The sequence below is a fragment of the Nilaparvata lugens genome, chromosome 11, assembly GCF_014356525.2.
Source record: "Nilaparvata lugens isolate BPH chromosome 11, ASM1435652v1, whole genome shotgun sequence".
Lineage (NCBI taxonomy): Eukaryota > Metazoa > Arthropoda > Insecta > Hemiptera > Delphacidae > Nilaparvata > Nilaparvata lugens.
The window spans coordinates 38406593-38420773 of NC_052514.1; the positions used below are offsets into that span (position 1 = coordinate 38406593).

General features: G+C 32.8%; 1 protein-coding gene across 1 annotated transcript; it reads left to right on the plus strand.

Annotated features, from left to right (window-relative positions):
• The first annotated feature begins 329 nt into the window (after positions 1-329).
• LOC111057064 (larval cuticle protein LCP-17) lies at positions 330-13097 on the plus strand. The gene is made up of 3 exons (XM_039438397.1): positions 330-396; positions 8778-9133; positions 11825-13097. The coding sequence occupies exons 1-3, from the start codon at positions 385-387 to the stop codon at positions 12099-12101; spliced, it is 645 nt and encodes a 214-aa protein (XP_039294331.1). The 5' UTR covers positions 330-384; the 3' UTR covers positions 12102-13097.
• The last annotated feature ends 1084 nt before the right edge of the window (positions 13098-14181 follow it).

Genomic DNA, 14181 nt, shown 5'->3' on the forward strand with positions numbered 1-14181 from the left:
CAGGCTGATTTGACCTGCTCAAACCACAAGTTCACAACATCATGTCACCTTTTGATATCCTCCTCCTTCCTCCTTCTCCTCCTCCCCCTCCTCCTCCACTCCTCATCCTCCTCACCTTCACATCATCTATCTCTTCTTCTTCCTCCACCTTCTAATCCTTCCCCTCTCACTCCTCCTCCTCTTGCTCCTCATTCTTCTCAACTTCTCATTTTCCTTCTTCTATCTCTTCTTCTTCTCCCTCCTCCTCCTTCTCTCGATCTTCATGCCCCCGCTGCAAACTGCCTTCTAAACCAATATAGCACCCCTTAAAAGAAGACAACTATATAAAGAATTTGTGGGGCAGTGTTATGATACATTTGGATACGCTCTCATACCATCGACATCATGGGATCCACTGTGAGTAGATTTTTATGCAGTATACACCAATAAATTTGAATTTTTATAATATTGGTCAGATTTTTCAATGACAGGATCATTTTGCAGTATTTTCCAATAATTTTATTTTTTTTTTTTAATATTGGTCGGATTTTTTAATGGTTGGTTTATTTCTGACGTTTCTTATCCATTGTGATCATATTGCAGTAGACTTTTATGCAGTATTTTCCAATAACTTCGAATTTTTTTCAATATTGGTCAGATTTTTTCATAGTAGGATTATTTCTGGCGCTTCTTTTTCATTGTGATCGTACAGTACTGCAGGTCGTTGGATTCCATTCATGATTCATTCAATAGTATTTGGAGTACTCTATTAAAACAAGCTGGTTTATTTTGAACATTTTTTTACTGATGATCATACTACATTTGATTCGAGCACAATTTCTTGTAGTGAATGAAAAAGACTAAGAAATTGTCAAAAAACCACTGACCAATGAAAAATCTGTTCATCAGAGATTGACAATGGTGTGATAACCGAAACCGGTCTTTCTAAGTATCAATAAATATGTGTTTTTTGACAATTTCTTAGCCTTTTTCATTCAATATGAATAATTACCACAATATCAACTTCTCAACTACACAAAAAATTCCTTGTAGAAAAAAAAATTTAGAAAAAGAAATTTAAAATTCAAAAAAAGTTAGAATCCTAGGTTGTTTCTGAGATTCATAATTCCAAAACATGAACGTGATTTTTTCAACATTTTCTTCTGGTCATCATACATCATTCAATTGAAGCACACTTTTTTGTAGCCTATTGAAAAGCAGTTAAATTTTCAACTTGGATTTTGAGTTTCATAATTCCACACCACTCTTATTTTGAGTTGTGTTTTCTTCTACTTCAAGCAATGGTTTGATAATTAGAAAACACAGATTAAATTTGTTACATCCACATTCATCAGACAATAATAGAATGCAAAATTGAATCATAATTCACTCTTAAAAACTGTTATTCATCAGACAATAATAGAATGCACAATTGAATCATAATTCACTCTTAAAAACTGTTATTCATCAGACAATAATAGAATGCACAATTGAATTATAATTCACTCTTAAAAACTGTTATTCATCAGACAATAATAGAATGCACAATTGAATTATAATTCACTCTTAAAAACTGTTATTCATCAGACAATAATAGAATGCACAATTGAATCATAATTCACTCTTAAAAACTGTTATTCATCAGACAATAATAGAATGCACAATTGAATTATAATTCACTCTTAAAAACTGTTATTCATCAGACAATATAGAATGCACAATTGAATTATAATTCACTCTTAAAAACTGTTATTCATCAGACAATAATAGAATGTACAATTGAATTATAATTCACTCTTAAAAACTGTTATTCATCAGACAATAATAGAATGCACAATTGAATTATAATTCATCCTTAAAAACTGTTATTCATCAGACAATAATAGAATGCACAATTGAATTATAATTCACTCTTAAAAACTGTTATTCATCAGACAATAATAGAATGCACAATTAAATTATAATTCACTCTTAAAAACTGTTATTCATCAGACAATAATAGAATGTACAATTGAATCATAATTCACTCTTAAAAACTGTTATTCATCAGACAATAATAGAATGCACAATTGAATCATAATTCACTCTTAAAAACTGTTATTTGTTTTTGTTGTTGAAACCAACACATCTTCAGCTGAAGAGACTGCAGTTCTGTATCGATATCTAATAAATGTAGATGAGACAAAATGAAACTGTGTTTTTTCAATAATAGAAAAACTCCTCAATATCCATTCTCATTAAACAAATTTCATCAATGCTTTGATACTTTCCAATATATTTTTTTGGAGTTCTATTGTTCCTATTGGTGGTTAAATTTTAGATAATCTATTCAAAATTAATTAAATTTTTTTTGACCCTCGATTATTAGTCTGTCGAAGTCAGTCTAACTTTAGGGCCGGATTCCGAGCTCGGGATATAGCTAATATATGGTATAATATATGTGGGAATAATCAGATTGACATAACCGTCTGAGAAACTTCATTACTTACACCTTAATGATAGTACTTGATACTCATTACAAAGGACTAGACTGCCATGTCATCAAAAACATTGAAAAATCTAATGCTCCTAAGGGCCGGTTTCCGAGCTCGGGATTTAGCTATGTTCTAGACTTTAAACAGCTGGAGTCAGAAACTTGGCTTTCCGAAACGGGGCTTAGTCGCCGTCTACGTTTAAATTCAATTTCTATAAACTGGAAAATTGAACAAATTGAATGAAAAAGACTGAGAAATTGTCAAAAACCACTGATTTATTGATAATTGGAAAGACTGGTTTCGGTTATTACACCATTGTCAATCTCTGATAAACTGAAAAACTTTTCTAGTTTTTGGTGGTTTTTGACAATTTCTCAGTCTTTTTCATTCAATATGAATAATTACCACAATATCATCTTCTCAACTACACAAAAAGGAAAAAATGAACACGAAATGAAATGAAAGTTTTAGCTATTTTGAATTATTTAGGAATGTTTCATTTTGTCAAGGAAAAACGTTCCCAATTATTGAAATGAGAAAATGAAGATTAGCATGAAAACTACGACTAAGTTACGCTCCGTTTCGGTAAGTTAATTCTCTGACTAAAGCTGTTTAAAGTCTATAACTCAGCTTAATCCCGAGCTTGAAAACCAGCCCTTAGGTTCATTCGATTTCCATTGTTTTTGACCACATGGCAGTCTAATCCTTTGTAATTTGTATCAAATATACTATAATTAGAGTGTTAGTGATGAAGTTTCTCAGACGTTCATATCCATCTGATTATCCCATACATTATAATCAGAATCAGAGTCAGTTTTCAGTACAGTGAGAATATAATATAATTCCCTCGAGTTCTAATCAAATTTTTCATTTTCTTCAAAGTTTTTCTTCAAATTTCAAGTTTTTTTCAATTTTTTAAATGTAGTTCTTATTTATAATCATCTTTTTTCTAACTATCTTATCTTCTTTTAAGCAACTTCTTTCTGTTTTGTTAATCAGGTTTATCTTAATTTTTAATATCAAGCTCTTATTTCTAAAACAGTTTTTCCTCTAAGCAACTATTTCCTGTTTTCTTCATCTAGTTTTGTTTTGCTTTTTAATTTCAAGCCCTTAATAATATTATTTCTAAATCATTTTGTGTCCTACTTTTTGTGTAAATGAGGTTTGTTTTGGCGTTTAGCTGTAGACCTCTTTGAGTTGTACTTTTTTCATGTAATGTATTCCCAATAAATAAATAAATAGACAATAGGAGTATCCTTAGTACAATAACTCAGTATGTATCAGTACTATATTATAACTCAGTGCTATAACTCAGTAACTATGTAGGCATGAAGTTTAAAATTAGTTTAATAACTCAATGATCTTCGTCACTCTATAATTATCTTTTTTAAGTATGATTTGAGAATGGAGATTAGAAATCAACATTCCATTCATATTTTTGAAATGTTGAAAACATTTCAAGTCTTATTATAAACACTAAATACTGGGGGCTCATGAAATTATTTGAGAGCTATGAACTGAGATTGACACACTGATACTCAATGGGCACTTGATAAAGATTGAAAGAGATAAAAGCGGCAAAAGAGGTAGAAATCGAGAAAAACTGACATACAGAGAAAGAGATAAATGAATTGAAGCAAGGTACCTAAGCAAGAATAGATTGAAGGATCGAATGAATGAAAAACGCCTAGAGCCAATATAGCGAGAAATAAAACATTAATGGATCTGTGAGAGTGAGTGAGAAAACATCTGAAGATAGATGCAAATAAAAAGAGAAAGAATTTCTATCTATAGATGTGTCAATCATTATTCAACATTTTTCAAGTATTGTTTACATTGGAGCCGGTTCAACAACTTCTATGCTTTCAACCTTTGAATATTTCAATATCAATCTTCCAGTATCAAACTTATTTGGTAATATTCATGATTTGATTATTCGCGTAATATATTTGATAATTTCATCATAGGACCTATAGCATCATATATTATCACATCCCATCATCACAGATTCATCGATTAAATTATTTCTGTTTCTATAATGAGGTCCACGTTATAATGGGAGTATTCGATTATCAATGGTATTGATATCCTTGTCTATCATTCAACAAAAGAGATAGCGCTATCTGTTTCTCGCTTTTCTCTGTTGCCAGATCATCTTTCAACAATGTACAATTAATAATTTATTAACAAAATATGTCATCCTAATTTTGAAAATTCATTATGAAATTATTGAAAAATATAATTAACTTACTTGGTTGATGAAATATAATTGATTCTTTTAAACGAGAATGAACAATTAATATCACATCAATAAACCTGTATCAGCTACCGTCTATAGAAGGCATTGACAAGACTGGGGATCGGCAACGTTGTTCTCCTATCTTTCTCCACTACCATTATAACTTGGACCTCTTCATAATAGAGGAGATATATTTTATCAGAGTGCCACAGTCAAATAATAACAGTAGGTAACGATAGAATACAATGAATTCATATTTTCAATTTTTGAAGAAATTGTGTTCGATTTGAATGTTCAATGAGGATCTAAATTATTAAATGAAGAAGTTGGCTATGACATACTGACATACATTTTTGGTGTACAATATACATAATACAATTATTGTTAATACTAATTATTGATCAAGAATACAAATTATGCTGTCAATAAACAAATTTTTTACAGCATTCAATTTGGATTCTCGTTCAATGATAAATATCGGGGCACCGAGGTTCGCTTGTTATTTATTTATTGATAAACAAAGCACAACTCTTTGAAATGATTGGGGAAGGACTGTGCCAACAGGCACAGCCCAAAACTGTTTCTTCCCCGAATTTCGATTTAGGCCTATACACTATAAATAGTCCAAAAAGTAGGCTATGTTCCATACACTCGAACTCAGGTCCAATTTTCAGTCCAAACATTCAAAAACAGAAAAGTTCTAATTTGTTCTAGATTGTTTAACACACCAAATTGAATAACAAAATAACAATCACTAATCACTTGACACTGTAAAATAATGATCAACTTTGAAAATTATGATGAATTTGAAAACATTGCGTAAATATGTTTTCATTTTGAATATGATTATTATTTTTAATTGATAATTATAAATTTGACCTTTCAAACCCTTGAAGGTTTCTTAATCTTTAAGGTCGTGTTTATATTTTACAGCTGGCTATACGTCATCTTATGAATTATTTCGGGGATGCTATATTTCGATTTTCACATACTCACTCGCTCACTCACTTTTTCACTATCCACAGCTGTTTTATCCAAGGATGAATTATCCTTTTAATGTCGTTCAGCGAGTTTCCCAAGGATGAGACCTAGAGCAATCGAATCTTTATATCATAAACCTACTATGTTCCAAATTTCGTGAAAATCGTTAGAGCTGTTTTCGAGATCCGTTAAACATAAAATAACCAGATATGAAAATAACCAGATATATAAAAATAACCAGATATAAAAATAACCAGATATAAAAATAACCAGATTTATAAATACAGAAATTGCTCGCTTAATATAATAGGATTCATTAGCATGTGAATTAATGCAATATCTCAGTCATTGTGTACAATCATTTTTGTCGGAATGAACACAGAAGAGGATCTATTCAGAGTCCAGTATCTAACAGAGAATGAAAACTACGATTTATCTCTTGCGAATTGTGATGAAATAGATATTCAAAAAATCACTAATAACTTATACCATCTCAAATAGGAATAGAGACTTTTGGGCATGGATTCGCAGCTCATGTCAGAAGTTCAAATGAGTTTGAACTATCCCCAACTTAAGCTCATCATAAATTCTTCATTCACTTAAAAACTCCGATACTATAACTACAACTGATTCTTATTAACCTCAATAGAAATACTAAAAATGTATTCTCAACTTCCAGATCGTCTCCACTACAAGGATATATCTCTAGAACGTGACAGGTGATAAATAGTGTTTTCATGTATCTATGATATACGATCTATCCGGAATTTATAGTATTTTGCTAACTAAGCTTTATATCAAAAGACCAGGAATTATGTAAACTGCATAGATATCCAATCTGTGTTGGAGAACAGGATGAGTTTCATGATATTAGGGTTATGTAAGTTTTAGAAACATGTCATAAAAACATTCCAAGCTGCTCACTGATAAATGATGAACAATTATTTTTCTATTCATTTATCTTACATATTTATCATTTCTACAAGAAATGACTTTTTCCACAATAATTCAGATTCATTTCTTATCATTCCTTATTTCCGGGAGCTCTTGAATCTAATGAAGTGTTGTTTCTTTATTATTATTTTCTCTATCATTTGCTTGGAAACAAATTCGCAGATGTATTGCTTAGGTATTTATCTGAAGACTTCTATAGTAGAATAGAAAAATAACAACTACTTCTGTAGAAAAATAACTACTAAAAAAATTGAAGTTTTTAAAGCATTAGTTTGTGTCGTCGTATTTTGAATTTCTGTAGGACTTTGAGATAATTTTTTTTTTTTCTAGGAGTTTAACATAAATTTTTTTTATTTTACTGACCTGTGTGTTTTTGTTTTTCTTATTTATTCTAATTGTTAATATTGAGATTTCGTATAAATAAAATTCGAATTTGAATCCATATAAAAATAATAATATTCAATTTGAATGTTCTATTCATCGCATGCTGGATTCTATCTCTATGATTCTTTATTGATTCATACAATAAGTACATTATGAAAATGATAAGGAGAGGAAAAATAAGGTAACCTTGTGCTGTTCCTCTCTTAAAGTTAGATAAGAGTACACATAGCCCAAAAGAGGTTGAGTACCGGTTGCACAAAAGCCGGTTAAATTTTAACCGTGGCTCAGAGCCGTCTTTTTAAAAAAGTCTTCTCCGATTGGTTCTCGTGGAATGAATCACGTTTAAAATTTAACCTGCTTTTGTGCAACGGGGCCTAAGTCTTGTGGTTGTTCACTTCACAAAGTTTTTAGACCTTAATTATTCGCACAAAGTAGATTTATAGATTTAAATTCTTCAGAACCAAACGTAGAAGAAATATTTCATATAATTATCACTGAAATATGAAATATTCACATATCTCCAATGCATGAGGTCCTGACACACATCAAAATTTGATGTTTCTCTCATTTGGAATGGTTATATTATTTGTGCTGTTACAAATTCGAGAGCATTAAGATGCATTAAAGCTTCTTCTCAGAAAGCCAGTAGTTGATCGAAAAAAGTTTCAAAACTTCTGAAGTAACAAATAATAATTTCAGTCGTTTCATTCAATAAAAACAATTGATTCAAATCAAATCAAAGCTCATTCATCAAAAACAATTACAATACAAATTTGAATACTATAAAATTCAATACAAGTAAAATAATACAAGTGAAGCTTCATGAATAGATAATTTGATGAATAAATATTTATTTGGTTACATTTAACAATACACAAATCAAATACATGATTAGAAAAGGATCAACAGGCCTAGCCCAAAACTGTTCCCTTTCCAAATGTTGATAGTAGTAAGCCAATGTCTAAAAGATAGGTTATGTTGCTTCACTTTGAATCAAATTCCGAGTCCAGAAATATACAAACTGAAATTTAGAATTTAATTAGATTGAATGAGAAAAAAATAAGAATATTGCACCAAACTGTAATTCAAAACTTTTGAACATTGAATTATTTCGAAATTCAAAAACCAGAAAACAAAACTAAACTCACTCCAAAAATCACAGCTGAGTTATGCTGAATATACACCCCAATTAATGATAATATGAGTTGGGGTATAAGTTACTAGTAGTTCTGTGAACAGTAGACCTCACGTAGTATTCTCATCCACAAGTACCTGATTGAAACTATAGACCTTATGGAAATACAGCAATAGACTGGCTTTTCCACACATCTGTGTAATCACTTGTCAGCTGATTTATGATGAATAATTCTATAGTCTGATTTTCACTCTAATATTGGCCTATGAAGGAGGCTCCTTTTTCCTTTAATATTATCCTTGAAATGCAAAATTTCAAAAACCTTGTATATACGTCGACGCGCAATTAAAAAAGGAACATACCTGTCATATTTCATGAAAATCTATTATCGCGTTTCGCCGTGAATGCGCAACATATAAACATTTAAACCTTTAAACATTCAAACATTTCAACATTCAAACATTTATTAAACATTCAAACATTTAAACATTCAAACATTTGAACAATCAAACATTTAAACATTAAGAGTAATGCCAAACCGTCGACTTGAATCTTAGACCTCACTTCGCTCGGTCAATTAGTAACTTTGTTTATTGATTATTAATTCATTAATTTTGTTCAATTATTTCAGAGTGCAGTACTAACCAGCCTAGCCCTTCTGCTAGCTTCAGTCTCCGCCCTTCCACAGTTCCCCCAGCCCACCCTGAGGCCCTTCGTACCCCGCTACACCGGATCACCCTTCGGCAGTCCGACACCGTTCGGAAGTCCGACTCCCTCGCCTTTCGGTAGTCCGTCTCCCTCACCGTTCGGTAGTCCGACCCCTGTGCCCTTCGTCAGTAGCCCGGCACCCCCTGCCTACGTCTCATCACCTGCGCCTCCTATCTACAAGCCGATCGGTGGTCCCCTCATCAAAGAAGGCCCTGGATACAACTATGCTATCTTGAAACAGGCGCAAGAAGTTAATTTCGACGGAACTTTCAATTATGAGTAAGTAAAAACCTAATTAAAACCTAACACTTCAAAATGAGAAATATATGGGATTGAAATTTTTAAATGATAATATCATGTATAATGAATGCACATGGTTTAATATTGTTTCATTCACTTTGCAAGACTTGAAGAATGAAACTGGAATACTTGAAAACTTCTATGATATATGCTTATTCTTTTTTTCAGGCCCAGTTCAGTAATAGAACACACAAACAATATCACATAGACCAACTAATGAATCAAACGTACATTTATAGGGTTTATAATATTCAACATAAATACGTTTTGTCAGGTTTTCTTCATTTTAGTAGGTCAAATGCCAAGCTCCCCACAGTCCCCTCCAGCAAAGTCATGGCACTTCTATGATTGATAATATCAACAACAGTGATAATATTGGAATGTGGATTGTTTATAAAATTGAATGAATCATTGAATGAAAACTAGAATTTAATGACCAGCAACCAATCATTAGTTCTTCCGGTTATACTGATAACAATATACCTGTACAGCTTACTTGAATCCTAGCATTTGACTTAAGCTGGGTTTACACCAAAGTTATAAACAAAATGTTAATAACTTGAACCTCATAGATTCTATTAGATTGAACGGAACTAGACAAACACATATATTTTTATCATGTGTATGATGAGTTATGTCCAATCTAATAGAATCTACCAGGATCAAGTTATCAACATTAATTTTGACTTTGATATTTTAACTTTGGTGTAAACAGAACTTGAGAATTAGCAATTATTGTAGTTTTTATTCAATCGTCCTATTATTCTATGAATTCTAGCAATTTTGACAAATGATCACCAATTGCTAGCTTCTTTAAATTGACTTATTATTTCATTTTCCCTAGTCTTACCTAGTTTTACCGAATTTCATTTTAAATCGATTAAACTCGATTAAATCCATATCGAGTCTCGTTTGTTTTAATGTGATTGATTTTGAATTTAAGCCACCAGCTGATTGAATTCGGTTAAAGCTTTGACTGTGCAAACGGCCCTAAATGTGCAAGTGCTGAGACAAGTTTTTTACTTCCCTTGCCCTATTACCATAGGTAAGGAAAGTATAATTTCTTTCCGAAAAAAATTAAAGTACCCCAATTTCTAAATTTCTATACGTTTCAAGGTCCCCTGAGTCCGAAAAGTGGTTTTTGGGTATTGGTCTGTATGTGTGTGTGTGTGTGTGTGTGTGTGTGTGTGTGTGTATGAGTGTATGTGTGTCTGTGTACACGATATCTCATCTCCCAATTAACGGAATGACTTGAAATTTGGAACTTAAGGTCCTTACACTATAAGGATCCGACACGAACAATTTCGATCAAATGCAATTCAATATGGCGGCTAAAATGGCGAAAATGTTGTCAAAAAAAGGGTTTTTCGTGATTTTCTCGGAAACGGCTCCAACGATTTAGATCAAATTCATACCTAAAATAGACATCGATAAGCTCTATCAACTTCCACAAGTCCCATATCTGTAAAAATTTCAGGAGCTCCGCCTCATCAATGCAGATAGATTCCCAATTATCAGGCTTCAGATTCAATTGGAACAAAAAAAATTAAGTGGAGTTCATTGAGCATGAAAATCTCTACAATTAATGTTCAGTAACATATTTACCTAAAATTGAAAATAAGCTTTAAATTCGAGAAAATGTGATTATCCAATTGCAAATTATTGTTGATTCTATCAAATCATTCACTATGAAGAGATAGCAGACCTCATGTGTGTCTCCAGGGTTATTGCCCTGTCACCAGCTGGCTCAAATCTTTGAATAGTAGACTTGAGATGCGCCGTAAGACTAGCGTCAGGTGATCAATTTTCATAACGGCAAGGAAAGTTGTGTGAATGCGCCACACCAGATTTTTGACTGACACTTTCCGATGTTGAGGAGCACACATGCATCATCTCATCATTCATCTATTCTATTAATTGAAATATATATATTACTAGTTCACTCATTATAATCTTGTCTCCCCTTATCTCTTATTTGCTGAGCATGTCATCCACATTTGCTCTTGGCTTGTGCGAGGGTAATGAGACGAATGATGAGTGAGCGTACAGCTTCAGGTGAGTTAAGACTCACCGGAAAGCAATTTTGAAACTCATGGATGATATTTAGAGGAGTAGCTCTGGAAATGATCGCCTTCACAACTGGAGTAATTATTACATTACATTTATTACATTCCTTAATCACAACATCAAATTAATGATTGGGAGAGAATCAACAGGATAAACCCAAAACTGTTCCTCTCCCTAATTTTGATAAAAATAGTTCAAATGAGGTTATGAAAACACTTTTATAAAGATTACAAAAATTTACAGTCCAAATATACATTATACTAAAAAATTTGTATCTCGGTTGATCAGAAAAATGAAACAAATTATTATTACACTTGAAAATGCATTAATAAATTGAAAAATATTAAAAAACTTGATGAATTTGAAGCCAGAAAAATCACAAAAACATTCACTATTAGCATATGATAGTAGCAGGCGCATGGATCTCTATCGATAGCTTATCAGATTGATAATCGATCAATCAGATGATATCGATTGACATCACGAAATCAATCATTTCCAGATTCTTATCGTCCATTGTCCACAACCAATATTCAAAGTGTTCTCTACTCACAAAAGCCTATAACTTACAATAAAAGCATCATCGTTTTTGTGAATTTCCAGATACGAAACCGAGAACGGTATCCGGTCTATCGCATCGGGCGGTCTGAAGAATCCCGGTACACCGGACGAGGCTCAGGTCATCCAGGGCTCCTACTCGTACACGGCGCCCGACGGGACACCCATCCAGGTCACGTACTACGCTGACGAAACAGGCTTCCACGCCGAGGGCGCACATCTGCCAGTTCCGCCTCCCATTCCCGAGGCAATTGCTAGGAGCCTAGAGTACCTCAGATCGCTTCCTCCCTCCAGTGATGACGAGATCAAGAAGAAGAAGTAGTAGTTGATTGAATTGATATGGAGACTATCGATACATTTGAAACATATCGAAGCATAGTATAATCGATATGAAGGATTATCAACATCGAAAAATGATCAATATGAACTGACTGTCTCTCTAGACTCAACAGGACGATATGTGCAATTTACGTTAAAACACTAATCCATGATTACAAGTTAGTAGGCATGGTCACTTTTGATATATCGTGTCTTAATCCAGGTTAAAACGAACGTTAGATTTTAACAGAGATAGATAAACTATTGTTTCAAACCCCGAATCAAACAAGTTATAATGAATGTCTACATAATTATGTCTTCTGTATGTATATGATAAACTATTGTTTCAAACCCAAATTTTAATAAATGTCTACCTGTAGACATTAATCGAGGTTGAGTGGTAGAGAGGACTTAAAAGTCCTAACTCTGTCTTATAGAGATTTTTTCATTTTCATTTTTATCAATACCTGTTCCGCCTTCAAAAATTCTCCCACCTTTTTCTTGGACTGCCAATACTTCTCTTCCCTTCTGGCTTGTAAGCAATGACAGCTTTGGGGATTCTTCCGTTTTCCATTCTCTCAACATGCTCTCTCCATTGTTGTCGATTCTCGTCAACTCGTCGTGGTATACAGAACACATTAGGCTCTCTAAAGATATCAATATTATAAAGCCTGTCTCCCCTAGAATGTGACCATGCGTACATGTAATAGTAAATTAGCGTTAAACGTAGATGGTTCGTATGGCCCTCAATTCACTGGACTTTCAGGGATGTTCGCACACGGATAATTTCAACTGGATCTGAACAGCTAATGAATTCCAACAAATCCATACATTTTGAGTTGGAGATGTAATGATCTAATGTTCAGATCTAGTTTGAACTATCACTGTGCGAACGGTCTACTTGGACTAACATTGTGAAGAAACCAATTTGTACCTCTTGATGTTATTATTTAAGTGCTGTTTGTGCTGTTGTAATAAAGCTTTATGTATTTTCTAAAAATATTTTCTCATAAACTGTTACCTCATCCTTCAATCATCATCAACAAAATTTGAAGCAGGTTCAATATTGAATGAAGAATGTATTAGATAACATCTGGTTAGGTATCATTATAGAACGCATTCAAACAATTTGATACTAGTAGTTCAGAGAACAGTAGAACTCGCTACACTCAGTAACATCACTATTGACACAGGCCCGCCTATTCACACACAAACACACATACAAATTGGATTAAGAGTATAATGATACTGTAAAGAGCAAAGTAAATGAGTAAATGAGCAATAGTATCGGTGAATGACGCTGAGAAATAGAAGTTCTTCATATTTCTGAGCTAGGATGCATGGTTGAAAAGATAAAAAATCTGAAACTTGAAATATGGGTCTTTGGGGGGGGGGGGGGTGAATAATTGAATTACAAAAAATTCAAATTTTAACATGTGATGTATGAAATAAGACCGCCTTCGAGCTCTGGAAAATATCCTACACTTTCGAGCTAGGATGCACAGCTAGAGAGATAAGAAATCTGGAACTTGAAATTTGTGACTTTGTTAGGGGGGATTATCGAATTCTAAATTTTTGAAATTTTGAACATGTGATATATGGAATAAGATCATCTTGGAGCGCTGAAGAATAAAGGTCCTCTAGACTTTGAGCTCGGAAGCACAGTTTAAAAGATAAAAAGTCTGAAACTTGAATTTGGACTTTGGAAAATTTTCAACATGTGATACATGAAATAATACCGCCTTGGAGAGCTGAGAAGAATGAGCCCAATTTGAACCTGATCTGATAAAGTATTGAAAAGTTAGGTTGAATTTTATGGTAAAATTTCCGAATAAAGGGCCGCCACCTTGAAACGGGAATGAATTTAAAAATTTTGAATACATACGTTTCTGCGCCTTGTTTCAAAATACTTGTATGCCGAATTTTATCCAAATCGGACCATAACTACACTTTGATATAATTTCTATGAAGAGATGTGAGAATTTTGAAAAATGAAAGAAAGGAGCAATCAATACGAAAAGATCGTGATAATCAGTTTTTATTGAATAACTTATAGCCCGATGATATGGAAAAGGAGTGATCAG